Source organism: Diadema setosum, chromosome 15, assembly GCF_964275005.1.
Source record: "Diadema setosum chromosome 15, eeDiaSeto1, whole genome shotgun sequence".
In the NCBI taxonomy this organism is placed as follows: domain Eukaryota; kingdom Metazoa; phylum Echinodermata; class Echinoidea; order Diadematoida; family Diadematidae; genus Diadema; species Diadema setosum.
Genome location: NC_092699.1, coordinates 22,882,583 through 22,909,036, shown reverse-complemented (window position 1 = coordinate 22,909,036; position 26,454 = coordinate 22,882,583). Strand labels below are relative to the sequence as shown.

Sequence of the window (26,454 nt, the reverse complement as noted above, 5' to 3'; positions counted from 1 at the left end):
GTACCATATTTTGCTGTTTTCCTGTACTAGTAGAGTAAATCATATTCCTTTTATACACCAAACACTAACTTACATAAAACTTGGATAACCTCCAAACTGGGCTACATCCTCTTGAAATATTTTCAAGCGAATCATTCATGAGTATGTCACTTTCATTCATGATTGAGTGGCATCTTGGACACTGTAATAAATTTTGCCTCAGGTGGATCATGATGCATGTAGAATACATTAAAAGGAGATAGAGACATCAAATAGTGAATAGATGTTAGACTCTAGTGACAGTCACTTGATGTTTGAATTGAGTAGTTAATTAAAGAGAGGCCAGCAGTCTGTGCATAGATGTGAGGAAAACAGAATATACCACGTAATCCTCTTTGTTTACCTCAGTAAAGTTGACTTCATTCTATCCCCCTCATTTTGTTTTCCCCTCCTCCCCATCTAAATTAGGCAATGGATTCCTGCCTTGTATCACATGTACACCTACAGGAGTTTCAAGCATGTTGGCTTTATCAAGGTGAGTCTACCCTATAGATACAAAGAAAACTTGAACCCTTTGCCCTGAACCCACCAAGGTACTATAAGTCCAATCTATGGTTTAAATCTAGTCCTTGGACTAGAACAAGTGCAAAATAGGCATATCAGCACATGAAGTATTAGATGTCTGTTGGTGTATGTGATCTGGCACACACACTCGTACGCAGATAAAATTTGCAGACCAGTAATCGACGTGCTGAAGTTAAACTACCTTTGTGAATTCTGGCCTTGTGTTCTTAGGCCCTTTATGTTGATATGGCAAGCTCCTTCAAGAGCATTTGGGCACACCCTCCCCCTCCCCCCCCCCCCCCCCAAAAAAAAAAATAAACAAACAAACAAACAAACAACAACAACAACAACAACAACAACAACAACCAAAAAAAAGCCCAAAAAACAAAAATGATAATAATAATGACAATAATAACAAAAAAAATGACAACAAAATGATCTTATCATAAGTTAGCTAGCCAACTTAAGTATAACAAAATCTCAATCAGATGGGAATGCCACAGTGACACCATACTGGATATGGGAATAAGATAAGCTCCATTCATTGACTGCGTTTCACAACATGAGTGCAGATTGATGATGAAGAAAAAACTCCTGCTCAAAGGAAAATGAGGGACTAAGAGGAAATTTCTTCCCAAAGCAAGCTATTGCAGATAGAAGCAATGAAATGAGACATGACTTAAGTTGAGAAAGGATAGAAGCAAGCATATTTTCATAGCGTGGTTAAAAAGGAGGAAATATTTCAAATGAAAGCGCAATGTCTTGCAGCAGAGTCATAGAATTGTATTTTTTTTAAACAGAAACTGCCAAGATATTTCATGTTCATTGTTGAAAGGACACCAGTGGTAAAGGGCCTGTTTTATTGGTTTGTCAATATTGTTGTGTACAACACCTCATATCTAGACCTGAATCCAGTAACATTGTCATGCCCTGAAACTACTGATCATTCAATCCTTTTACATCCAACAGCAACAGTATTTATATTATACCATAGTGGGTAAGACATGTATTTCATTCTATATCTTATCACTTTATATGCCTGTATTTTTCGTTTTGTTTTTTGCAGCCTCACCCCACCCTTGTGGATCTGATCCAGACAGCCAAAGATCCAAACCTCGAATTTGACTCCAACATGCTTCCAATGGTCACCCCACCGCTGCCCTGGACATCAGTCAAGTTTGGTGCCTACCCTCTCAGTTCCAGTGAGTCCTAGTGGCCAGTTTTTGCAAAATAATTGTTAAAGGTGCATAGTCCCGGTAGTGTAGAGGGCGCTGTTGATGATGCTGCCGATCACCGTCAGCATTGATACGAAGATAGCCGAAGTTGACCTGTCATCAAGAGTAAAGCGCGTAGGTGTAGCCAAGTAACGTTGCCTTATGTGCATCACGCAGTCTGTAGTAATGCCAGGGTGCGTGCATATGTGCTTCTTATTATGACATCACAAAAGAAATTTGCTAAAGCTGTCATCCCCCTGAGGCGAATCATGAGCCGAACTGTGATCGGACCACTGACTACATTCGATCGGACTTCTTCGGACTCGGGGAAGTGGGCCACAGCGTAAGCGCCAAAGAGGAGTCGATAGCATAGGTCTCTATAGGAAACTTGCGCTGTGCGCCCACGTATGTGTTTGACTAAAACACCGGGACCATGCACCTTTAACAGAAGCCTCTAGTCTTCAGTTTTCTTTAGTCCCATTTGTTGGGATATAATGTATCAATTTTGCATATTATGTAGCAAATATAACCTTCTCACCCTGGTAAAGGACAAATATGCTTAATTATAACTCAAATTATTTGATGTGCAGGATGTAATTTCTTTTTTGATATTTTTGAGTGTTCTTAAAACTTGCAGAGAGCACCCAAGTCGTGAAATTTGCCAAAATAAACACCTCGCAAAATATATGGCGTACACAGTAGTCTTTATGATTGCGATATCAACTGATTCCAAATTGCCTTACCTTGACTTAAATAAGCTCTGAATTAATTGGTGTTTTGTTTTAGTAGTAGCCATGATTAAAAAAAACAAACACAAAAATCATGGGCATACACACTCAGGCTGGATCCAAACCAATAACCTCCTAATCACTGCACTGGCATCTTGGCCGCTGTACCACTGAGCTTCTGTCTGACAGCCAGTGCTGGTTCTGATTCTCTTAGCATGCAGCAGGTACTATGTATTAACAAGTTTTAATGAAATTCTTGCATCGAGCTGTTTATTTACGTTGATATAGGGCAATAGTCCGTCACATGCGATGAAAGCAACTTTATGCAAGAATTTCATTGATTTCAATTATTACGATTATCTGTCTACCCTCAGCCAAAATCATGCGGTGTAAAGATGGCGCACACCAGCACCAGCTGCTTCTTGAGAAGACTAACTCTGCTGAGCTTTACCCAATCCTGGATTCTCTCAACCAGCTCAGTGCCGTCCCCTGGATCATCAACAAGCCTGTGAGTAGATCATGGAGGGACAAAATTGTTAAGCAAAGGTCTGCTATGTACTTAGTCATTTCTCCTGGAGTATTAGATCATATATCTTCAAGTTTAGATGAGTATCTTGTTGTGGTTCTGTTGTATCCTCCCATCTGAATTTTGATGAGTTAGAAGCTCTTTCTCCAAAGGCATTTGATGTTGATGGTATGTGAGTATTTTCCATTTGCAAGATGGCGTAGTGTGGCAATTAGCTAATGTGCACATTTGTCAGCTCTTTCTTCCTCAGTTTGTTTATGGATATTCTCTCAATTTGAAAGCAACATACATGTAGATGCGTAAACTTGACCAATGGAACAATTTATGGAATTCGTGTTCAAACTAAAAATGAACTTGTTTAGGTCCGGCGACCAGAATGGTCTATCATTTAACACTTGTTGGAGCATCCATTTCATTGTCTGGTCCCACTGAACGCGTTAACAAACATTTTCTATGAGTATTGCCAAATACCAGGTTTTTTGATTAATGAACACTTTGCCGCTGTCAGGTGGATTTGCTTGCAAAACGTCATTAATTATGATACATGAATAACCATTATATCACAGATGCTTATCTCAGTGAACTTAAAGAGCGGCATGCATGTTAGTACAGATTACCCTTTTTCTGCTCATGTGCAGAGGGGAACTACGAGCTGGGGTCTCTTTCATGAAGTCATCACGTAATAGTGTTTACATAAATCTCAGAAGGCCAAAGTCTCTCATATGAATCTATGAGAGACTTTGAAAGAGAAGTAATCTCCTTTTCATGAAGTCTCTCTTAATTGTATATTATGAGCTAAAAGTCTCCCACAAGACTTTCATGAAATGGACCCTTGGCTTCTTTCACTGAGCTCTGTTGTGATATTTCCTCTGCACTGCCAGGTGTTGGACACCGTTATCTCAGTCTTCCGGGACAATGGTAGCAAGGAGCTGGACATCCCTCAGCCAGCATCCGTCTGTCCTGTACCTCAGAGAATCACCAGGTAGGACTGTTTACTTTCAGGGTTCATTCCAAACCTTTTCAGTTCCTTGTGTTTTAATGCACTAGATTTGCTGCTGAGCAAATTAGCATACATGTGCATTTAAGCAACGCTGCACACTGGCGCTGGTCTGACGGTCCAGGACCAGTAAAAATCACTGTCAGACCAGTAACTTTCCAGGAATGGATCAGTAAAAAACAGGAAACATTGGGAACCTACTGGTCCGACCTGTACCTACTGGTCCAACAGACAGGTCGGACCAGTAGAAAAAATGGGTTAGTGTGCGTCTCTGATTTAAGGGTATTTGGTTATCCTCTTCTAGAGTTGTGCGCTGTTTCACTGTCAAGCAGATTTGCATCAAAATATGTATGTACGAGGTTCCAGTGACATCATCAACTTGCCGAGGGGCAAAAACTGAGGAGCAAAAACGTGAGGAGCATGCAGTGGATCCATGCAGTTGCATGGATAGGTAGTTGCGCTAGAAAAATATGCAAGCTGAGCTCGAGGCATGGCATGCGTATGTAGCAGCAGCACTTGTCCCAAAGCCAGCGGTATAGTGTCCAAGCTGAGTCTTGTAACCGCAGAAATAAAGTACTGTAAAAGTGGATATTTTCGCACGAGTAATTTTTCGTGCTTGGCTGGGTAAGAAGAGTTCCGCGTGTTTTTAATTCTGCGGAATCAAGACATCATGCACAGGAATATATGGCAAGCAAAAATATTCGCGTGCTTTTATTTTCGCACTAGTTGCTAGTTGCGCAAAATGCGCGAAAATTTCAACACCGCGAAAATTTCCACTTTTACAGTAGTAAAGGGCTAGATAATGCATACTTGGTCATATTATTGACAGTGCAAGGATGGTTAAGACTTGTGTTGTTGATGGGTGCAAAAAACAGATGGGGAGTCGCTGCCAATGGCAATAAAGTTGGGTTTTGCAGGATCCCCAGTGCAAACAAATTTCCAAGAGAAGTTAGCAGCGTGGATAAAGGCCATTGACTGACAAGAACAAGGTTTCAAAAACCTAAAAGGTTTCCCAAAACCCTGTGACAGTGTTTGTGATTATCCTTCATTATATCGAAATTTCGTTATAACCAGACAAATAAAAAAATAGAAATACATAGAGGGGTTAATGTTGTGGCCTTAATTTTTAGTTTGTTGTAAAGGGAATTTGGTTATAATCCTGTTCATTATGACGGGAGTGCACTGTATCAACTTTGATGTCAGCTGGATTTTGATTCATTGCTTACTTCAGACATTTTTTAGCGTAGGATTGACCTGCAGAGCATGAATATAGAATGGCAGGAAATGCCTTCTTATTAAATCTTAACAATACCTTGAATTGCTGCGCCCAATAGACAGCTTTTATGAATCACCCAGGAGCATTGCCAGGTGAACTGACTTACCGGTGCATTTTTTTTTTTCTCAGTGACATGACGAGAGAGGAGATGGCCCACGTTCACAGAGAGAGGGCAATCTCCCGAAAGCTGCAAGCAGAGATGCACTCACTTCGTATGGACATGCTCTACAAACTGTCTGTAGCAAACAAGGTAAAGGACAGTCAATGCTGGCGCTGGGTTGGTCAATTGAAATGTGTGTTCTTTGGAGGATTATCCCTCGTCCTTATTTCCTCTTCTCTTCTTCTATTCCCCATCAACACATCAGTGGTAAGGTCACATACTGTGTTCAAATTTGTGGGTATAATGATAATAACGATAATATGATGCATTTATGTTGCGCCATATATCTATTACATCTATGTGTATTCGAGGGTATCCAAGGCAACCGTTGATGGTCTTATCATTTACCCCTGCTAGATAAACACATGCACTCGCACATTTACCCACACATACGAATACGCACAAACATACATAATTATAGAGATACATCCTCATATATGCATACTCACACATACTTATGTTCATTCACATACTTTACAATGACATGTATAGATAGACACTTATGCATACACACTTACATTGATATACACATGCATTCAAGTGTATCCCATTCCCCATGTCTCTGTCTGTCTGACTGTCTGTCTGACTGTCTGTCTGTCTGTCTGTCTGACTGTCTGTCTGTCTGTCTGTCTGACTGTCTGTCTGTCTGACTGTCTGTCTGTCTGACTGTCTGTCTGTCTGTCTGTCTGTCTGACTGTCTGTCTGTCTGACTGTCTGACTGTCTGTCTGTCTGTCTGTCTGTCTGACTGACTGTCTGTCTGTCTGACTGTCTGTCTGTCTGACTGTCTGTCTGTCTGTCTGTCAGCATGTATTTACAATATCATGGAGCAAGAAAATAACACACCCACATTAAAAAGGAAACGTACTAAATATAGTTTTATGGAACATTTCTATCCCATTTTCTCTGCTAGTACCGAGATGAGATCTTCTGGTTCCCACACAACATGGACTTCCGCGGTCGCGTCTACCCCTGCCCGCCCCATTTCAACCACTTTGGTAATGATGTCACTCGGAGTATCCTCCTGTTTGCCAGGGGGAGACCGCTGGGTGAGGAGGGCTTCCGTTGGCTCAAGATCCATCTCGTCAACCTCACAGGGAAAAAGAAAAGGTATATAAGAACAGATTAAAGGAATTAATGTGTCATCTCGTGTCATCTTGTGATTTTGTGGGTCTTTTTGCATTGTGTTTGAAGGGTTTTTGATTCGTAATAATATTCATTAATCTATAATTTGTTTTCATATTTAGCATGGCATACTCTCAGGACAAGATTCTTTCTGTAACTTTACCACAGCAATATTTGTCAGTCTGCTTATGAAGTGTCACTTGGCTGCAGTTTAGCATCCTCCTACAAGGATATCTCCATTTTTGTAACGTGAAAAGCACTCTGTACATTTCAATACTTTGAATTTGTTTGGCATGAATAAGCTTGTTGCTGTGTCAGGGCCTTGGACAAAATTTCTGATTGTCAGGGGCAAGCTTTGTCTTGAGGGATGCTTGCAATTTGAATATGTCCATAAACCAGTCGGGTGTCATCTTTCTCTTCCATCACCAATTAGATGCTCAGTTGCTGAAAGGCTGCAGTACGCTGATGACATGATGCCAGAGATTCTAGACTCAGCCGACAGGCCCCTGGATGTGAGTTTTCATCGATTTCTTACCTAAGACTGTGGCATGCATCTTAGCTTCCATTGTCAATCACTTTGTACTAATGTGGTGTCTGTTATACCAAATGATGTCATCGTGTATTAAGTGGTGTTTATACTTGAACATGACCCTTCTCATTTTGACTGTAAGCCCTACTTAAAAAAGGGAATCTGTATGCACAGCAAGTTTCTTACAACTTAGAGAATTTGCGACAAACTAAAGAATGTTCAACACCCATTTCCTCTGATTAATTTGTGACATTTATTAGATTTTTGCTAAATATGGGGGGGGGGGAGGAAGGCAGAAGGAGCAAGGCAATGTGTTTTATTAAACATAAACATTTATTACAGGGGTGAACAATTCTGCGATGTTAACATATTCCTGCATTGAGATCGGCACTTTCAGTGACTGCAACAGATACGTTTAATTGTGTTTACAAGATCGAATCATTAATAAGTTTGCCTTCAGCTTTCATGTTTACCTTCCACTTTCACATTGAAAGGAGTAGGAGATTAATTTTTGTCATCATGCACAGGTTTCCCATTGAAAGAATAAATGATATCACTGGAGTATAAAGCAAGAGATATTCAATGTTGAGCAGTTTTGATGTATCGTATGCAATCACATCCAGACACACCACAAAACTGATAGGCCATTGGTAACTTACCATGTTTGCAGTGACTCTTCAATATTCCATTTCCAGGGCAACGGCTGGTGGAGAGAGTCAGACGAGCCCTGGCAGACGTTGGCATCCTGTATGGAGGTTGCCGCGGCTACGAGGTCAGGTGACCCAGCGCAGTACGTCAGCCATCTTCCCATTCACCAGGTAGCCTAGAATTTGATTGGTCTTTTCTGTCCACTGTCACCTCAAAAGTGTGAGGAGGACATTGTGTCTTGTCTTATCATATCTCATCTCTTCTTCATCTTCCCCTCCTCTTCTACTTCTTCTTCTTCTTCTCATTCTTCTTCTCCACCTCCCTTTTATTGTCTTCTCCTCCTTTTTTCTTTGTCATCTGTATGTTCACCTCTGTCCAAATCTTCTTTGTTTTCCCCTTTTTGTCATCTTTCCTTCTTTTACCTCTTCAATTCTCTTTGTATTCTGTTATTTGGTGTGTTGTTGCTGGTTTTTTTTTTGGGGGGGGGGGATTGGGAGGGCATCTTCCAGTATTTTCATCTACTAGAGTAGATCTTACTTCAACGAAAATGGATGCATTAAACTTCATAAGGAGATGTGACCTAGTGGTGTAGCAATTATAAGTTGCTAAAGTGTTTGTAGTACACCTGTTGTTGTCATTTTTGCCTTACATTTCTGTATATGTCTTTTGTGTTTGATTCAAGGATGGGTCTTGCAATGGTCTGCAGCATTACGCTGCCCTGGGTCGCGACCTCATTGGCGCCCAGCAGGTCAACCTCCACCCCAGTGACGTACCGCAGGATGTCTACAGTGGAGTCGCTCAAATGGTAACATAGGCAACTTTTACTTCAGTTTCATTTTACGTACTACATATTCCTCGAGAAAATGTCATAGAAAAAGAAAAGCGTTGCAAAAAAGAAAAGGTGCAATGATACAATACAAAAAGAAAAGGTACAATAATACAATACAAAAATTACCAGGTACAAATTAGGTGAAACCTCCACCTGAATATACAACTGTCGTGATATGATATAATATGAAAATATACACAAAGGTCTGTTTACAGTAGTATTTGACTATATTCAAAGTATTCAAGATTTGTGGAAGTAAATTGCACACAAAATTTGTTTGTCTACACAACGCATTGAATGCAAATGGCAATTTGCGAAACCTTCATGCCCTGAGAAAGGCTGTCTGCTCCAAGTCATGAAAGTATCAGGCCGCGATTGTTTTTGGTTTTACAGTAGTCTGCTAAACTAGTCCATTGTACGATGTTGTTTACGATGGTGATCCTAGAGGTGGCAGTGACGGTGATGATGCTGATTAAAAGATGAATCTTGTGATTTTGATGTGATCATGGTGCTGATGAAATATGATGATAATGATGATGATGGTGGTGGTGATTATGATATTAATGGCTTTAATGGTGATAATGATAATCATAATTTAGATGTAGAGGAAGATAAGCAACCAATTCTACTCAGTATACAGATTTGATGCATAAACAAAATGGGTGTCGACAGCATTTGTACCTAACACATTATGAACCATGTGTGATGTAGTGCAGTATCGAGTGACTTGTATTTTGAAAGGTGACCATTACGTCCATTGAGTCCAATCTTTACGAATGCTCGCATTCTCAGTTTCTCATTGAATACTCTTTTACCAAGCACAGGTTGAAGAGCTGAGAGCTCAAGATGCTGCTAAGGGTAACAGGACAGCACAGGCTCTTGAAGGCCATGTCAAGAGAAACGTAAGTCAATAGCTCTCCAACAGACAATCTGTCACCAAAAAATAATGCAGTTTGTAATCTAGCATGATTACTATTAGTAAGAAAAATAATGCAGTTTGCAATCTAGCATGATTACTGTGAGTAAAAAAAAAATAATTGCAGTTTGATATTAAAATGATAAATATCATTGACATAGTGCTTAGTAGGGCCATTTACAAACATGTTGATACAGAACAGAAAATTGAATTAGAATATGCGACCCATATCACAAAACCACAAGTGTTGCACCCCTTGATTTTATGTTAGAACTAAAAAAAAATTTAAATGTGTCAACCAAGTCAATCTTGAGTTTTTCATATTTTCTGAAAGAGCTATTCTTCCTTCACATGAATCCTAAGTTTGGGATCATAAAATGAATAGGAAAGTGTGTCTTCAGCAGTTTTTCTGCAACTTATTTTTTTTTTAGAGTAGTGTGATCAGGTACATGTATGTCTTAAAGGCCCTTTTTCATTTCTTGAAAATCCTTTGCACACTTTTCACTTTCAACTGTAATAACTGTTGAAAGGATAATGCTACTGGTTTGTAAGTTGGCATTAGTCACGGACAAAATGTGTTAATAGAGCATGCTTGATTTCAGTTTAATCTGATAATCCCTTTCTTGTTGTTGCTCCAGTGGTTAACATCCTGTTTTTTGTCCTATTCATTGCACAGCTAGTGTGGCTTGGTAAAGATTAAACACTTGAATAGACCCTTGTACTTTAGAGCTTCTTTTCTCAGAGCATTTCCAGAGCATGTGCTTTCTTTCCAGTATTTAGATAGGTTAAGAGAATCCATTTGAATTGAGTTATAGATCATTTTAAAGCTTAGAGTCTGCTCTTTCAGATTCTGCCCCTAACTAAAAATGCATGTCTGGTCACTTTTTGTTGGTTTTGTGATGCAGGGTCACATATGGAATGTTATTACCAACATTATGATATGTAAAAGCAAAGGAAAGAAAAATATCACGATTAGATAAAGAGAGTTCCAAAGAGCTTCCATTACCTCCCCTTGTTCTCAACCTCCAGTAACACCACTCTGGTTGGAGTGGTGTACGGACGCGTGTTAGCTCTTCACAAAATGCTATGATTTTAAAGAGACAGTGCCAAGTAGTTCTCCAACCTAAACAAAAGGTATGACGCAATTCGAGTACAAAATTCATGACCCCACTGTGAACCTGCCATACCCTACCCCCAGGTCGTGAAGCAGCCTGTGATGACAGTGGTGTACGGAGTGACGTCGTACGGCAGCCGGCGCCAGATCCTGAAGCAGCTGCGAGACGAGAAGAGCCTCTCCGAGGATGAGAAGTGGTATGCAGCGGGCTACCTCACCATCAAAGTCTTCCAGAGTCTTCGCAAGATGTTCACCAAGACAAGAGAAATTCAGGTGAGTGTTTGCAAACCGTTCTTCCACTGCAAGGGGGGGTCTCCTCCTCCCCTTGTAGTGCAACATGTCTTGTTTATGATGCACACCGACTTCTTCAAATCACTTGTGTTTAACCCTAAAAAGACCCCTCGACATTTCGCGCGATTACTCTGCAACACGCAATGCTCTCGCCGCGATGCTCTATGACTTTTTTCTTTCGAGTTTCCCGCACATTTTGACGCCAAATTTGTGACGCCCGGGGGTACGGTTCTGAAGTTACATAACTTTTTGTACATGCATGTGAGACCGAAAATGGCTCAAAAATGTGATTTTGTGTACAAAGTCAATGCAAATTGAGTTTTTTCACATGGTTCATATAAATATGCTTATTTTTACTCTCAATGGCTAAAATTAATTTGTTTTAGTAGTATTATGCTTCAAAAAGTGTCTGCCACAAATTTTGTTTAAAAAAACAGCAAAAACAAAAGGTCAAAAAAAAAAAATACATAAGAAATTCATAAAACAATAAAATAAATAAGAAATTAATTTTGATACCGAATTTTTTTCAAGTACATATGCGAAGAATGCCACAAAGAATAATTAGACCAAAAATGAGCACTTATGGAGCTTTATTTACTGATTTAGATCAAAGAGTCTGATTTCTCGCATAAATTAGCATAATTAATCAAAATAGAATAAAAGAAGACTATTTTGGAAAATTTGAATATACGATCTTGTAGATTACATCGCACACTACCATTGTGCAAATTTCCGCGGCGATCGCGCAATCCACGGCGGAGATCTTAAGGGGGGCCCTTTAGGCCCCCCCCAGTCTTTCGAGCTACCAAAATAGCCCAGTCATTTTAGGGTTAAACAGTGAGGGTCTACATCAGAACTCAACTTACGTATGTTGCAGAGCACTTTCTCAGGTAAATCCCAGTCAGAGATTAGGAAGTGGAGATTTGTATGTTGTGTTTGTCCCACCCTTGTGACCCCCCCCCCCCCCCCCCCCCCCCCCAAGGGAACGGCGAGAACATGCTTGCCGAAACGTCGGGATTGGGTAGGCCCTTTTCAGGGCCACTCACATACTCCAGAAAGAATACGTGGTGCAACGTGAAGCCTTCTACCACCCAAAGACTTTGTACTTACAAAACATTAAAGGGATGGTACAGTATTGGTAGAGATGAGAATTGGGCTTTTAATTTCTTGCAAGATACCAAGAAAACACTTATGATATAGTACAGAGCATACCATTTTAAGGGGAATTCAAAGTTTATTTGATGAAAATCGGGTTTGGAATGACTGAAACATCCAAAAACAAAGTAAAACAAAGCGATCGTCATAAATTGTGGGTCCCACACTTTATTAGAATCGCTCTTTTTTTGGATATCTCAGCCATTTCAATACCAATTTTCATCAAATAAACGTTGAACTCCTCATAGAATTACATGCTCTTTCATATTTCATAAGAGGTTTCTCATTATCTCACAAAATAATGTTAGAAACCTGAAATTAGGTCTCAACCAGAACCATACGACCCCTTTAAATGTTTGGTTTTTTTTTTAATTAAAAAACATGGCAGCCAATAATGCACTATATATCAAATGGGATAGTCCTTGCTTTGACATGCCATGTGGCTTCATTTTGGGGGTGAGACAGCTAGGATTTGGACAGGACATCACGTAACTGATTATCTGACAATTAATCCAGAAAAAAAGTCATTTTTACCAAAATTTGAGATACAGAGTCTGGTCAGTCTAGTCACCCCAGTGACGATATGAGTGTGGCAAGAAGCAGTTCTTGGTTTTAATCTTTTTCACTAACTGACAACCTCCTCCCCAGGACTGGTTGACGGAGAGTGCCTGGCTGATCTCCAAGGCCGGCGAGACAGTGGAGTGGGTCACCCCTCTCGGACTGCCCATCGTCCAGCCGTACCACAAGAGGAGCCTCAAGGTGGTCAACCACGGCGGCCGCAACGTTTACCACGAGGAGAGACACAGCCAATCAGAGTGAGTCCTGAGAGAGTCATGTGATCGTATCAAATTGGCAACACAAACTCCGTGTAGATCACAATTGTGCGGATGTTGGCTGTATTTGTGTTCTCGTCGGTGGAAAAAAAAAAAGAAATTGCTTTGTCTGAATGACTTCCGTCACTTTTCAAGCTAATACACTTGCATATGAAAAGAAGTATACAATGCATCAGTGTAGGAAAATGTTACCAATTTAGATTGTGGTCAAATACAAAGCGAAGCCTTTATTGTTTCATAATGTATGACTTGTGGTATATTGAAGCTGCCTCAGTTTTTGTTCTTACTCTTTGGTGATAAGCCAGGGCTCGACACTAACGGTGGCCCGGGGCCACCAAAAATGAAAGTCGGGCCACCAAATTTCAAAAAAAGTATATCAATAAATTTGAAACATTTTGCGCCGGAAATGCATAAATGCATGCAGTGAGTTAATGTTTTTTATTGGGTTTTTTCGGGCCACCAAAAAAAAAAGTTAGTGTGGAGCCCTGGATAAGCATTCAGATAAAGAAAAGCATTCATTCCACCTTTTTGTAGCACAGAATGCAGCAGTGTGGAGTGCTATCAGAGATGATGTTCTGATTTTCATCAGAGCCATGTTTGTTATTCTTGTGGAGATGTTTTCTGTAGTTTATATGTAAAAGATATCTCATTTTTTTTATCCATATATGTAAAGGAAATTTGTAGTCGGCTCTTTAAGGCTAGTAATATGTTGGGTTGTTTTTTTTTTTTATGACTGTTTTCACTTACGGTTGACAACTAATAAGCAAGACGTGTTATGTGGCAATGCTCTTCATGCCCCTCTCTCTACAGACGTCCAGACACGATGAAGCAGAAAAACGCCTTCCCACCAAACTTCATCCATTCTCTGGACTCCACTCACATGATGCTGACGTCCCTCTATTCACAGAGGTATGGCGGCTTCAAGCACAAACTGTGCATGCTGATTATTTTCGTCTAGCTTGCTTCTTTGATATCTGGCAGGAACAATTAAAAAGAAGAAGACATATTGTAGAATGAATGATTGTTCTTTTTACAGACTGCTATAGTCTTTCATAAAAACAAGCCAAAATGTGTAACTTACAGTAGAAGTCATAATGGAGCTTTTTATGGCATGGAATTGTACAATGTTGACAAGCCATTTGATATACTCCCCATGTACCAGCACATTATCGCAGTGATTCATCTGGTAGCTACAACTGATTGTCATTATTCTAATTTGTATTTTGTTTTTCTGAGTCCATTATGATTTATTGCTATTATTCTCTCTCTATTTGTCAAAGCTGTTATCACACCATAGCCCATACAAGGCAAAGGGGCTCAATAGAGAGACTCATGAGTTGCGTTTTCAAGAAGGAAGTTATTCATTCACATCTAACTATTCAAGCATCGATTAATTTATCTATTTTTTTTACATGCTTTTATGTAGACAGAGAGTAGGTGAGTCCAGGTGGTCAGTTAACCCATTGAGGATGGGCTGATTTTGCTACAACACACATTTCCCATAGACACATGCCCGAGTATACTCGAGACTTGCCTTTAACAGGTTAAGAATTACTTCTAGAGTGGAAACATTTGCACTCTTGAATTTATGCACTAAGTTGATTTCAGTAAACTTTCCTTTTTATAATTTTGAATGAAATAAAATAACAGTATTTTAGCATACTATTGGATATCTCCAATAGTGTTCTTGTGTTCTTTCTCTTTTTTCTTTTTTCTTTTTTTTTTTGGGGGGGGGGGGAAATAGTGCAATAGAGTGCCAATTTGCACAATAATGTCCACACTATGAAATATTCCACATTTACAATAGAATTGATAAAACACCTGTCACCTTTGTTTTCTCCCTAGGGCGGGGATCACCTTTGCCTCAGTTCACGACTGCTATTGGACTCACGCCAGCACAGTCAATGAGATGAACAAGGTCAGAGGTCCCATCTACATGTATATCACACTTGATACTATAACTATTTTCTGTATGTATGGCTCTGATTTACCAATTGCTGCTATCTGCAACGCAATGTTGATCCATCTGAGGCAAAGAGACACCATCTCCTTGCAATTAAGTTTAATCTTTTCATAGTTTTATAGCCACATGGATAAATTGACCAATAAGCCAGTTTGGAGTTCCACTTTGCGCATGAGCAGAAAAAAGATAATTCATACCAACAGGCATTTTGGTTTGTTAATTCACTGAGATAAGCATCTGTGATGTGATGATAATTCATGTGATCTTGATCTATATGGTGCTTGCCAGCACAACCACCTGACAGCAAGCATGGTATTTTGCGATATAAAAGGAAATAGGCTGTTATTGCATTCAATACTAAACAATGAAATGGATGCCTGCTTAATTGTCAGCTGATGGAGCATTCTGATCACCTGATCTAAACGCAATTTCATTCTTTGTTTGAACATGAATTCCATAAATCGTTACATCGGGCAAGCTCATATGCATTATGCCACTTTGAAAATGAGTGAAGTGCCCCTAATCTACTGAGAAAAGAAAGAAAGGTCATAATTGTACCAATGTGCCCATGAGCTAACTCCACACTGGCTTATTGTTGATAGATGACTTCGGGGGAAATAATGCTGGAACAGGTTCAGCAAACTTGTGGATGATCGGGATGCGTTGTTTGAACGTGTCGGTTTGCATGGTGAGGTGTGCATGTTGTATAAAGAGGTTGCAGCATTGCTATGTGATAGCCTAGAGAAAGACTGCTTGTATTCTTTCTTGGTAGCTCTAGCAATACAAACTGCACAAGGTTGACCATTGTAGCTGCTCAGGTAGATTGGCATTTCAGAGCAGATTGACCGTCTCGTTGACCTGGAGATGGACTCGTACAGACAGATGGACAAATAGATAGACAGATGGATAGATAGATGAGTTGACTATATTATAATATATGTCTATTGGGTTGGAGGTGATAAAGCAAAATGTCACATGAACTGTCTACAATTCTTCTTCTCAAGAAAAACTGTTATCACCTCCAGCGATTTAGGATTCAACCGTTATGATCAACATCTTCAGGAGTATTACGGATATCTTTCTGTCCTCTTCTCTTTTTTTTTTTACTCCAGATCTGCAGAAGTCAGTTTGTCAAGTTGCATAAAGAACCAATCCTGGATAACTTGGCCGAGTTTCTAATCGACAAATATGGAGAATTGTAAGTTTTTATGTGCATTGTTACAAACTCTGAATCATGTATGTCTTTTTCTCATCTCAAGAACAGTAAATGCCCTCTGATGATTTAGTAAATAAGAAAACATGTTTTTCTGTACGGAAGATGTGTATATAGATTGTAGCAACAGTTAATGATATAGAATGATGCTGTGATGCTGTAAAACTGGATATTTTCGTGCGACTGATTTTGTGCCCTCAGCCGGGTAAAAAGAGTTTCGCGTTTCTTTAATTCTGCAGAATCAAGAAATCAACTACTGGAACATATGGCAAGCAAAAATATTCGCGTGGTTATATTTTCGCGCAAGCTTCTGAGTGCACGAAAATGTCCACTTTTACAGTAGTTTGCTGATCAGTCTTGTCAAAAAATCACAACACTGAACAATTTCGACAGCAACTGCACAATTACAAAAAAAAGATATAAAAGTGACAGATCTAGCAAATAATGCAGTGAGTACATATTTGATTTTTGTGGTAATGATCATATCTTGAGACCCAGTTTAACTCTTCTCTTAAGATCTTGTGATAGTTTCAGTGATTCAAGTCTATTCAGTGAGGCTCTGGCTTATTTGAAGTTTTCATGGCTGATTTGCAAGAGAGAGAGAGAAAAAAGATGCTCATTGTTGATTTATGTGAGCAGGTGCAAGAGATAGGTGCTACAAAACTTTGTGTAGACTATGCATGCAGCAAAGAAGCAATGCCGATGAGGCTACATGAGATTCATGCTATTGTTTCTCTAACTCAAAAAATTGTAGGTTAGAAATTTGATTAATGAGATAATGGCCTGACTTTACAGTGTAGCAGTTAGTTTTGGATGAGGATGTTCCTGTGCAGAACAGGATGCCATTTCTGCAGGTGATTTCTGAATGTCTGCTGCCCTCTTGTGTTGATTTTCAGAGACATCGTGGACACCAACAAGCTGAAGAGGGGGAGTAGGAACATGAAGATGGTCTGTGATTACGTCTCAAACGTCCCCGAGAAGGGCGAATTTGACCTGGACAATGTCCTGAGGTCAACATACTTCTTCAGCTGAGGATGGGTCAACGCCCCCTTCTCTTTGAAGCCGAGAAACCATCAGCGAGTGTCGCGCTTTTTGGCTTTTTGCCCATCTGAAGACTGCCCACCGGCTCTGTGCTGATCTTTGACAGGTCTGCTATCTGTCACACAGACTTGGGCTCAACAAGTTCTGGTCAGTGTCCACATAACTGAGCCATTTTTGAAAGGTGCTCATCAAAAAGAGAGTTTTAACTCTTGAAAGAGTTCAGAAAAAGACTGGACTGACTAAAATCGTGTCAGGAAACTTGTAGAGAATGTGCCGTGGATGGTGTGATGCATTGAGGTATGGCAAATTGGAGAAAGAATATAGGGAAGATTTCTGATCTGCTGGTGGGAGGGGTTGAAGGAAGAGTCAGTATTATGTTGGAGCATTATAACACCAATGTGGAATGTAGTGAATGCAATATGGATCAAAGATTTAGCCAGTCTGCAAGCTAATGCAAACATGGGGCCTAGCACAATAGAGGCTTATGTTGCATTGGCTAATTGTATCATTTCGCCATTTCATCATTTGAAAAAATAATAACTGATGTTTATATAGCGCGCTTATCAAAATTTGCTTTAGACGTGAACCCATGTAATTGCAATTGTATGATGGCAACTAGAGATCCCACCAACTTATAGAGGCTCCACTTTTTTTCTGATGAGTTTAAGTTACTGTTTTGTCAGTCTTGTATTTCCATGACACATAGTGTCAGTGGTGACAGGCTTAGCACCATGTTCAACATCTGTATGTCTCACCATGTGCCTTGTTTAGTGAGAATTCTGCTTGCCACCGATTTCTGTTGGATCCAGTGACAATGTAAGCTGATTATGTTGTTTATGTCAGTCACAGTGTTAGAATATGCTGTCCGTGGTCGAAGATGTTTTCTGTATCTCTGGTTAAAGTTTTAGGAGTCTATGTCAAAATATGTCATCTCAGGGTATTGTTTTTGTGTGGTATTCAGGGATATTTAAGATACTTATGTAGGCAGATCCACAGGTTTTTCTGTCTGTGATGTAACTTTCAGTTTTATCAAAAGAATAACCCATTTCGCACTAACTTTTACCCCACTCATTACAAGTCAACTATATAGACCCAGTAGCATAGGGAGAGGAGGTTGACCCAATTGTATATATCTTCATTCGCTACCTATCGGGGTACATTTGAAAACCATGACTAGCCCAGACCTGTTAGAATTAAATTACCCATCAGTAAATATGTGCATCAAAATGTACGCTTAACCCGTAACAGTCCACTCCAGTCATACAAAATTTGTTACGGGGTTTCCCGAATAGGCCTATATCATATAGAGTCTTGCTAGCCTTCCCAATACCCAGTCTCCACACACTACCGAGTCTCTAAGAGGGCGACATTAAACTAACTTCAGTATGATACGCAATGCTGTTTTGAATGTGTTAATCTATGTTTGATATTCATAGTGTGATAATACCCTTTGCTAGTAAACCAACAAACTGATACTACCTGAAATGACTCATCTAAATGAATGTGAAGATGAAGATAAATAAAAGAGGTATGTATGTGCTTCTTTACGTCTTTCTGCCATGCGTAAAGAGGAGAGATATTTTCTAGAAAGGGATTCAGTCCTGTGAATCGAGTGATTTGCAGTTGATGTGGTACACATTGCTTGTGTGTGATTATTATTTTGGCTAGGATTATTTGACACAAACTCAGTACAGCCATGTCTGTATTCATTCAACTACAATCTTCTGTCAAGTTCCCTGCTGTAATCTACCCTCATTTACAATGCCATCTTACAGCCACCTTGTTGTGTGTATGCAGAGAACTAGGCATTATTTGTTTCTTTGCTGCGTGCTTCTCCTTAGCGTCATTGCATTTTCTTTTGTTACCAAAAGATAGGTTCCTTCAGAATACAAGTTTCACCTAAAGTCTTTTTATTTGCGAAGACAATGATCAGTTAGCACATTTTGGGGGTTTTGTTTTCTGTTCTTCATGCTTGCAAAACACTTGCCGAATTAGCTTTTTTTTTTCGGATTTTGTTATTACGAAGCCAATGCTTTATTATGATGGGCAACAGTATGGTAGCTTTGGCCACCAAAATACAAACAAGCCAAAAGCAAGACAAAAGAAAAGCAAACACAAAGACCAGTAAGACAGATTAATCAGAGCAGCCTTTGTCAATTAAATAATTGCAGCAACCATACATATTGTGCCATTGCCATAGAGATGTCACAGATGGTATGCATTAAGACTATGGTGACGAGGTTTCATTTCACTCGTGGGAGTGGAAAAAGAGCCAGGAGGATTAAATATTCATCAATGAATCTTTCCTTGTGGGAAATTTTGTTAGAGTGTTCAGTCTTCTCAGTGAGATTGAATGTGTGCAGACCAGATCACGAGGCATTTGCCTTCCATTGGGGTGTGCATTCCTTCCCGTAGATTGTATCCAAAGTGTTGTGTTGTTCTGGAGAGGGAATCCCCTGTATTAATGCTTACACTCCTGTGTGTTAATGAGGCACAGATGTCAAAGTATGACACATCACTCCAGACATTATGATAGATATACAGAGAGGAACATTGGCTGAAAAGTTGACCTTTACACATAGAGATATCTGGTAGATATCTTCAGCATTTGGAGAAAAAGTGAAGAAAGATTTTAAAATGCTACAGTTTTTACATCGTTTTGTTATTTTGTTATAGTTTGTTACTTTCTTGCTTGTTCTTGTGGTCTGTACATGTATTTTCCTTGAAGTGCCATGAGCACCGAAAGGTGGACCTGTATGCTATACAAATAGCCATTATTGTTACATTGTATTATTACAGTGGACTCCCGTTAAAGTGAAGTCCTTGGGACCGGCACTTTTCTTTAGCCTTATCAAAATTTTGTTATAACTAAACAGTAATAAAGCATGTAAAGATTTAGGGATGATAATTTTGAGACCTGAATTTGTAATTTGTTGAAACAGAAATTTTGTTGTAACCACATTTGTTATAATGGGAGTCCGATGTATTTTTGATTTTTTTTCTTTCAATTTGTAATTGTTTTTTTTTTTTTCCATACTTATAAAGAAAGGTACTTTGAAGCACTTTCATCATACTGAAAAAGTGGATATTTTCGCGTGGCTAATTTTTTTGCGCTTGGCCGGGTCAGAAGAGTTTCGTGTGTTTTTAATTCCGCGGAATCAAGACATCTCGCACAGGAATATATGGCAAGCAAAAATATTTGCGGACTTTTATTTTCGCGCTAGTTTCTGGTTGTGCGAAATGCACGAAAATTTCAACACCGCGAAAATTTCCACTTTTACAGTATATTATGTATATAGTACATGTCTTACATAACATGATGGAAAATTGAAAGTCTGCGATGGGATGAGCAAGAAGGCATTTCGTGTCCATGCCATAAATGTGTTTACATCCTCCATCCAAATGACGCAAGAGTAGAGACAGAAGTTCCATATTACCCCCATTCCACAGAGATTTTCTCTTATCAGTCACTCATCGGAAAGAAACGTTTTGCTTCTGGCCACCCACCGAAGTGCATCGGATCGCACGTCCAATGAATCCGACTTGTGTTGGTCGACTTGTGTTGGTCAGTGTCAGATATGTCGGGCGGTGATCCGATGAGGCAAGATGGTCCGATGAGGATCGCGCGCGACGTGTCTGACACTGACCTGATAGTGGACCAACACAAGTCGGATGTATCAGATTGCAATCCGATGCACTTCGGTGGGTGGCCGGAAGCAACAAACTTTACTTCGGACGAGTGACCAATGAGAGAAAATCTCTGTGGAATGGGGGTACTCAAGTATTACTTATCTCTGTCTGTGTCCCTTTCACCAAAGTGCCGCTGTGTCGTGATATTTAACTTCCATTAATATGCAAATTCACATCACCATCATCATAATTATTTAAATAGCATGATATTCCTGATTGATATGCAAATTTACATCATCATTATTAGTCATATGACATGACCTGCCTAGTTGATATGCAAATTAACGTCTTCATCATCATTAATTATTCATATGGCATGGTATGCCTGGTTGATGACTAGTGCTGGTCATGCTTGGTGAAACATTAAGGGTCGGTGTCAATCACCCGTTTTCCGCAGGAATGTGTTGCGGGACGAGCCACTTCATAAGGTTTGCATTGTACTCTTTGCAAGTTATGAAGTGGGATCTTGGAGGTGCACAGGTTGTGACTGCCTCAGACATGGTACCTCTGTGTCTGTACCAAGGGATGGAGTTTGCTGCCTCTTGATATAGAGGGCAATATGATAACACATTTTTAATCATGCCATTCTTCCATGGAAAGGTCAGTTTATGATGTTATACACTTCTTGCCTCTGAGAAATTTTCTTTGCCAGTAGAGAAGACACAAAGTGAAGATGTCTTGTGATTCACTTTTGCACTCAAGCTCTAAAGAAAAGATTAGCATGGTTGTAATTTCGTTGATTGTCAATGTTGTATTAAGTGACAGTACTACTTCACGTGCATAAAACAAAGAAGAAAAAATTGCGTGCTTGTATGGTAGCTCTTGTGCTGGTACATGTATCCCAGAGCTTGAAATGCAGAAGGCAAAAATGGATGAGAGTCCCAGTGGGTCTTGTACTCACCTGAGTAACCCTGGATCAGCAGTGAACAAACTTGAAATTACAGAAACCAATGTACTTACTCATAGCATGCACTTAGCTCTACCACTTCTGATTCTAGAGAAGATTACCAGGTACTAAAGATTTCTTAATTTGGAGGCTTGTGGCCCTTAGTGCCCACTTAAACAAATCATGCTAGGTGTTACCTGCAGAGTTTTGAGAAAAAAAAAAAAAATCTGTGATGGGTTTTCCAAGAATAAATTGAAAATGTAGAAAGTTTATGCCCAACGGACAATGCACACCGGACGATGAACAATCAATGTAGCTCATTTGAGCCATTGTCTGAGGCGAGCTAAAGAAAAAAAAATCCACACTGTGACATGTTGCATGTTTGCACTTCACAAAATGTGAGCAATGATGTGGCAGCATTGTGCATGACACCAAAGATCATATTATGCTGTAATGACACCATGCAGCTCGGTGAAATGAAGTGTGACTTGGTGAAATGTGAAGTAACATGTCTGTCTGAAACTTTTTATGAAAGTCTTTCATTCGCTCTCTCTTCCTGTTAAACTTGACAACCCTCTTTGTTTTAATACCATCGATGTATGAGGATAGCACAGTCTGTGACCATGCACAACATAAAAAAAAACTTCATAGTTTTTTCTTGGTACTATTTAAAAATGTTCTTTTTTCCATATCGTTTGTCTGATATCATTCTCTTTATTAGAGCCAACTTGAAAATGGAATGAAATTGCTCTTAACTCTTTGATTGCTTTGAGTGCTGAATGGCACAAAAAAACTCAAAGCATTGTACACACTGTCCATAGTCCCTGGCACTGTAAGGGTTCAGGAAGCATAGCAAGGAGTGTACTGTGTTCTGATGACAGGTGAGCAGGCTACTATGGAGGGGGCAAAATAAGGCTTTGCCTCAAGGCCTAGCCTTAAGAAGGCCTGCCTCCTTGTGGGTTGCTGTATAAAGGAAATCTGCATGTGTAGCAGATGTTGCATGTGAGAAAATGCATTGGTCGTGATAAGTGTAATGAAATGAGACAGTAAAAGCCTGATGTTCTGATCTGAAAGCATGTTACATATGGCATGACAACAATGGGTAGTGCATATATGTGATGGATGTAGTATAGAGCGATACAAACTACTGGTATATAATGCAAGAATTGGCATTAGTTTCAAACTGTATTTACTCAAACTCTGTTGGTGTGTTTTGTATTTCAAACTGTATTTTCTCAAGCTCTGTGTGTTTTGTAAACATACACTGTGGTCCCTCATTATGAAGAACACTAAAATAACAAACTCTTGCTAATAAAACAGAGTTGTTTTTTGCCATGAAAGATTTTTATCAGTTGTCTCCCTCTGTACAAAGGCATTTGTAATATTGCAACTGCTGATCTATAACATATATTGTATGTACATGTATCAGCAGTTGCAATTTTACAAATGCATTTGTACAGAGGGATACAACTACTATTAACCCATTGAAGATGAGTCCCAAGAATACTCAGGCAGATGTCTATGGAAAATGCATGTCATAGCAAACTCAGTTTGTCCTCAGCGGGTTAATCTTTAGTAGCACTTCTTCATCCTTCTGCTTGACTCATTCTTCTTCTTCTTCTTGTTTTGTTTTGTTTTTGTTTTGTTTTTTTTTTTTTTGGGGGGGGGGGGGAGGGGAGTGGGAGGGGGATGGAGGGTGGGAGTCAAACTGATGTTGTAATACCAAAGTAAATTCACTGGCCTCATGGAGTCTGTCATAAGAAGAGTTACAGTATACATGTATATCCATACATAGAATTATTTTTTCAATGTTTGTGGTAGCCTGTGCGCATCAGGAAATATACTTGAGGTATAGTTTTGGACAAAGACATGTAAAGGAACAAATATTAAGATGAAATGTAAACTGGAGAATGTTTGTGCTGTACAGAAAAGAAAAATAAAGATTTTGAAAATCTTCCACTTTGCAATGCAACCCAGTGAACAAAATACTTTTTGTATGCATTCGTCTGTCTGTGTGACAAGTAGTCATGGACGCTCTTTTTTTTTTTTTTTTTTTTTGTACGTAACATTTTTTGGTAGATATGTCAACCATGCCTAGGTTGAAAAAAAAAATTGAATTAAAGAATAAGCAGCAACTTGGGCATTACTTGACTAACATGATGTACGTGTATCTGGTACACCCTTGCCATATTATGGTCTGAGAAGTTATTTTCCTGTAAATCAGAAAGTAGACTTAGGCAAATTTCTTCCTGTCTTCACTTATCTTATTTCTTTGCTTTCTCTATCTCATTTATAATTGTGGATTTATATGTATCGTCTCTGTTTACATACAAAATATGTACATGTAGCATTTCTCTCTTCTACCTGATAAAGATAAAATGAAAACACAAGCAAAACATACTTCTGGTTTAGCATATATTTCCACATTTACTGTAGGTATAATACAAACACTGAAGAAAGACAGCCAGCCTAAATTCTACCTGTTCAGACGTACTGAACAGGCTTCCGTCTCATGGTCAGAAAGAAAAAAAAAGTTTTGTTGACAAAATGATTGGTGATATCCTAAGATCATCAGTTTACTGTAGTTATGGATAACTACTGTACACACATGGTAAAGTTGTTCTGCAGTACTGTTGTCAACGCCAGTAGTATCACAATCTGTCCAATTGCACACTGAAAAAGAAAGCAATTTACACACAAGTCGTAATAAACATTTACAATACATTTGTACTTTGATTACACATGATTAGTTCAGCTGCCCTTACAAAAGGAAACTAGATGTATCGCTACGGCGACTGATATGCCTCCGCCATAATGCATGGTTCTCCTAATAGGTCTATAGTACAATGTCTTGACAATGTGTGATGACAGTTTCACACAATTGGCAAAATATTAAAATGACAGGTTTGCCACAAATGTGCTGAATGTTCACTTTCCTAGAACTAGGTTCAATTGGATGAATGATTAAAATGTCAGAGTGCAGGTATTTGGGGAACTGATGATTTTTACTTGACTTTTGACCCTTTTATAAGTTTATGCATTGAGTAATTTTCAAGGTATTGAGAAAAAGTATAATTTCAGTATCAAATGGGAAAATAGCATTATCTAAACCTGGCCTTTGACCTTTGACCTCACAGTTCCAAAGAGAATCACTGTTAGGTTGAACATGCATAAATATGTAAGATTCATGATGATACCTTGAGTTACTTTTGAGATATGGAGGAAAAAGTGCAATTCAGCACTTTCACTTGACCTTTGACCCCCTGACCTTTGAACCATGACCCCCAACTTCCCTAGATAATCACTGCCCATTGGAACAAGCATATATACTCAGTTCCATGAAGATACCTTGAACCATTTGCAAGATATGGAGAAAAACATGAATTTTCAACCTTTTTTTTTCACAAAATAACCTGTGACCTTTGACCTTTGACCCCGTGACCCTAAAATCCAAACAAAGTATTATCCCCCCAGGATATACCCTCATACCAAGTTTGATGTAAAACCACCACACGGTTCTTGAGATATCGACAAAAACAAAACGGGATGGACGTACAGACGGACGGACGTACGGACGGACGGACGGACGACCCGAAAACATAATGCCTCCGGCCACTTCGTTGGCGGAGGTATAAAAAAAAAAACCCTGCTAACATTTGTTTACAGCCTGCATAAACACAGCTTCAGCCTATCTCAAACTGCCTCAAATTTCTACCCTAAAATAGTCACAACTCACATTACCACTTGTTTAACTCATACGCCCGAATTCATGAAGGTGGTACAAATGAAACCATAGTTTAAACCATGGAGCGCCAAGTGTCGCATGGAATATTTCATTACGAAATCAGTCATTTCATCGGTGAAATGATTATTTTGTAACGAAATGACAACATTTTGTAACTACTGTAAATGAACATTTCGTCCATGAAATGATAATTTTGTTAACGAAACGGTCATTTTGTCAAAGAAATGACCAATTTCGTAACGAAATATTCTGTGCGACACTTGGCGCTCCATGGTTTTTGTCCATGCTTTAAACCATGGTTTCATTTGTACCACCTTCGTGAATTTGGGCCTTTGTGCGCATGATTACATTGCTGTATAAGGTGTGTACACATTTCTTATACAAAAAAGCGTGCTTATGGTATCAAATCATTACAATGTTATGAAGCTACTTCTGACTAGATACTTTGGCAGATAAATTGTTGAAAGGATAATCTTGATTCACTTCATGCATGTACAAAAAGTAGCTTCCCTTTTATGAGGAAAAATGCTGAATTGAAAGATTACAGTGTGCCAAGACTCCCTTATTTGAAGGCCATTCCTGGATACTAAATTCCCCTCAATAAATTACTTGCCTGTGAAAAAAAAAAAAAAAAAAAAAAAAAAACCCACATGTACACTTGTACACCTGAATACAAAACTTGAGATCTTTTTGTTGGAACAGTCAGATCTGTAGAACCCAACCCGAAACCACCTTAAATTGGCAGTTAATAATGCTATGTACTTTGTTGGTATTGGGGCTTTACATAAAGACTGTATGTGCGGATGAGTAAGATATTACGAAGTACTGGTACATTTTAGGACCACAATGCCATATTGAAAATATATTTTTTAGTTTGTATGGAAAGCATGGTTTTAGGCAAATTGGTACACTGTATCACGGCATCGCAGTGTACAGCATCTGGGCTACATTTCATTAAAAAATTGGTATCACAGTAACCCTTGCTGGAATGATAATTGTCATGGAAACAACAAGAATCAAGCTTCCTGATTGGC

At 39.2% G+C, this 26,454-nt stretch overlaps 1 protein-coding gene across 1 annotated transcript in view; it reads left to right on the top strand.

The window, feature by feature from the left end:
* Window positions 1-17,090, top strand: part of LOC140238598 (DNA-directed RNA polymerase, mitochondrial-like) — a 31,170-nt gene extending 14,080 nt beyond the window's left edge. The window contains exons 11-26 of the mRNA XM_072318498.1: window positions 448-514; window positions 1,610-1,745; window positions 2,860-2,993; window positions 3,893-3,993; window positions 5,414-5,534; window positions 6,356-6,552; window positions 7,001-7,079; window positions 7,792-7,914; window positions 8,427-8,549; window positions 9,398-9,475; window positions 10,688-10,876; window positions 12,698-12,864; window positions 13,693-13,791; window positions 14,728-14,800; window positions 15,958-16,043; window positions 16,955-17,090. Of these exons, the coding sequence (XP_072174599.1) occupies window positions 448-514; window positions 1,610-1,745; window positions 2,860-2,993; window positions 3,893-3,993; window positions 5,414-5,534; window positions 6,356-6,552; window positions 7,001-7,079; window positions 7,792-7,914; window positions 8,427-8,549; window positions 9,398-9,475; window positions 10,688-10,876; window positions 12,698-12,864; window positions 13,693-13,791; window positions 14,728-14,800; window positions 15,958-16,043; window positions 16,955-17,090 (1,909 nt within the window). The remainder of the gene's footprint in view (window positions 1-447; window positions 515-1,609; window positions 1,746-2,859; window positions 2,994-3,892; window positions 3,994-5,413; window positions 5,535-6,355; window positions 6,553-7,000; window positions 7,080-7,791; window positions 7,915-8,426; window positions 8,550-9,397; window positions 9,476-10,687; window positions 10,877-12,697; window positions 12,865-13,692; window positions 13,792-14,727; window positions 14,801-15,957; window positions 16,044-16,954) is intronic.
* The last annotated feature ends 9,364 nt before the right edge of the window (window positions 17,091-26,454 follow it).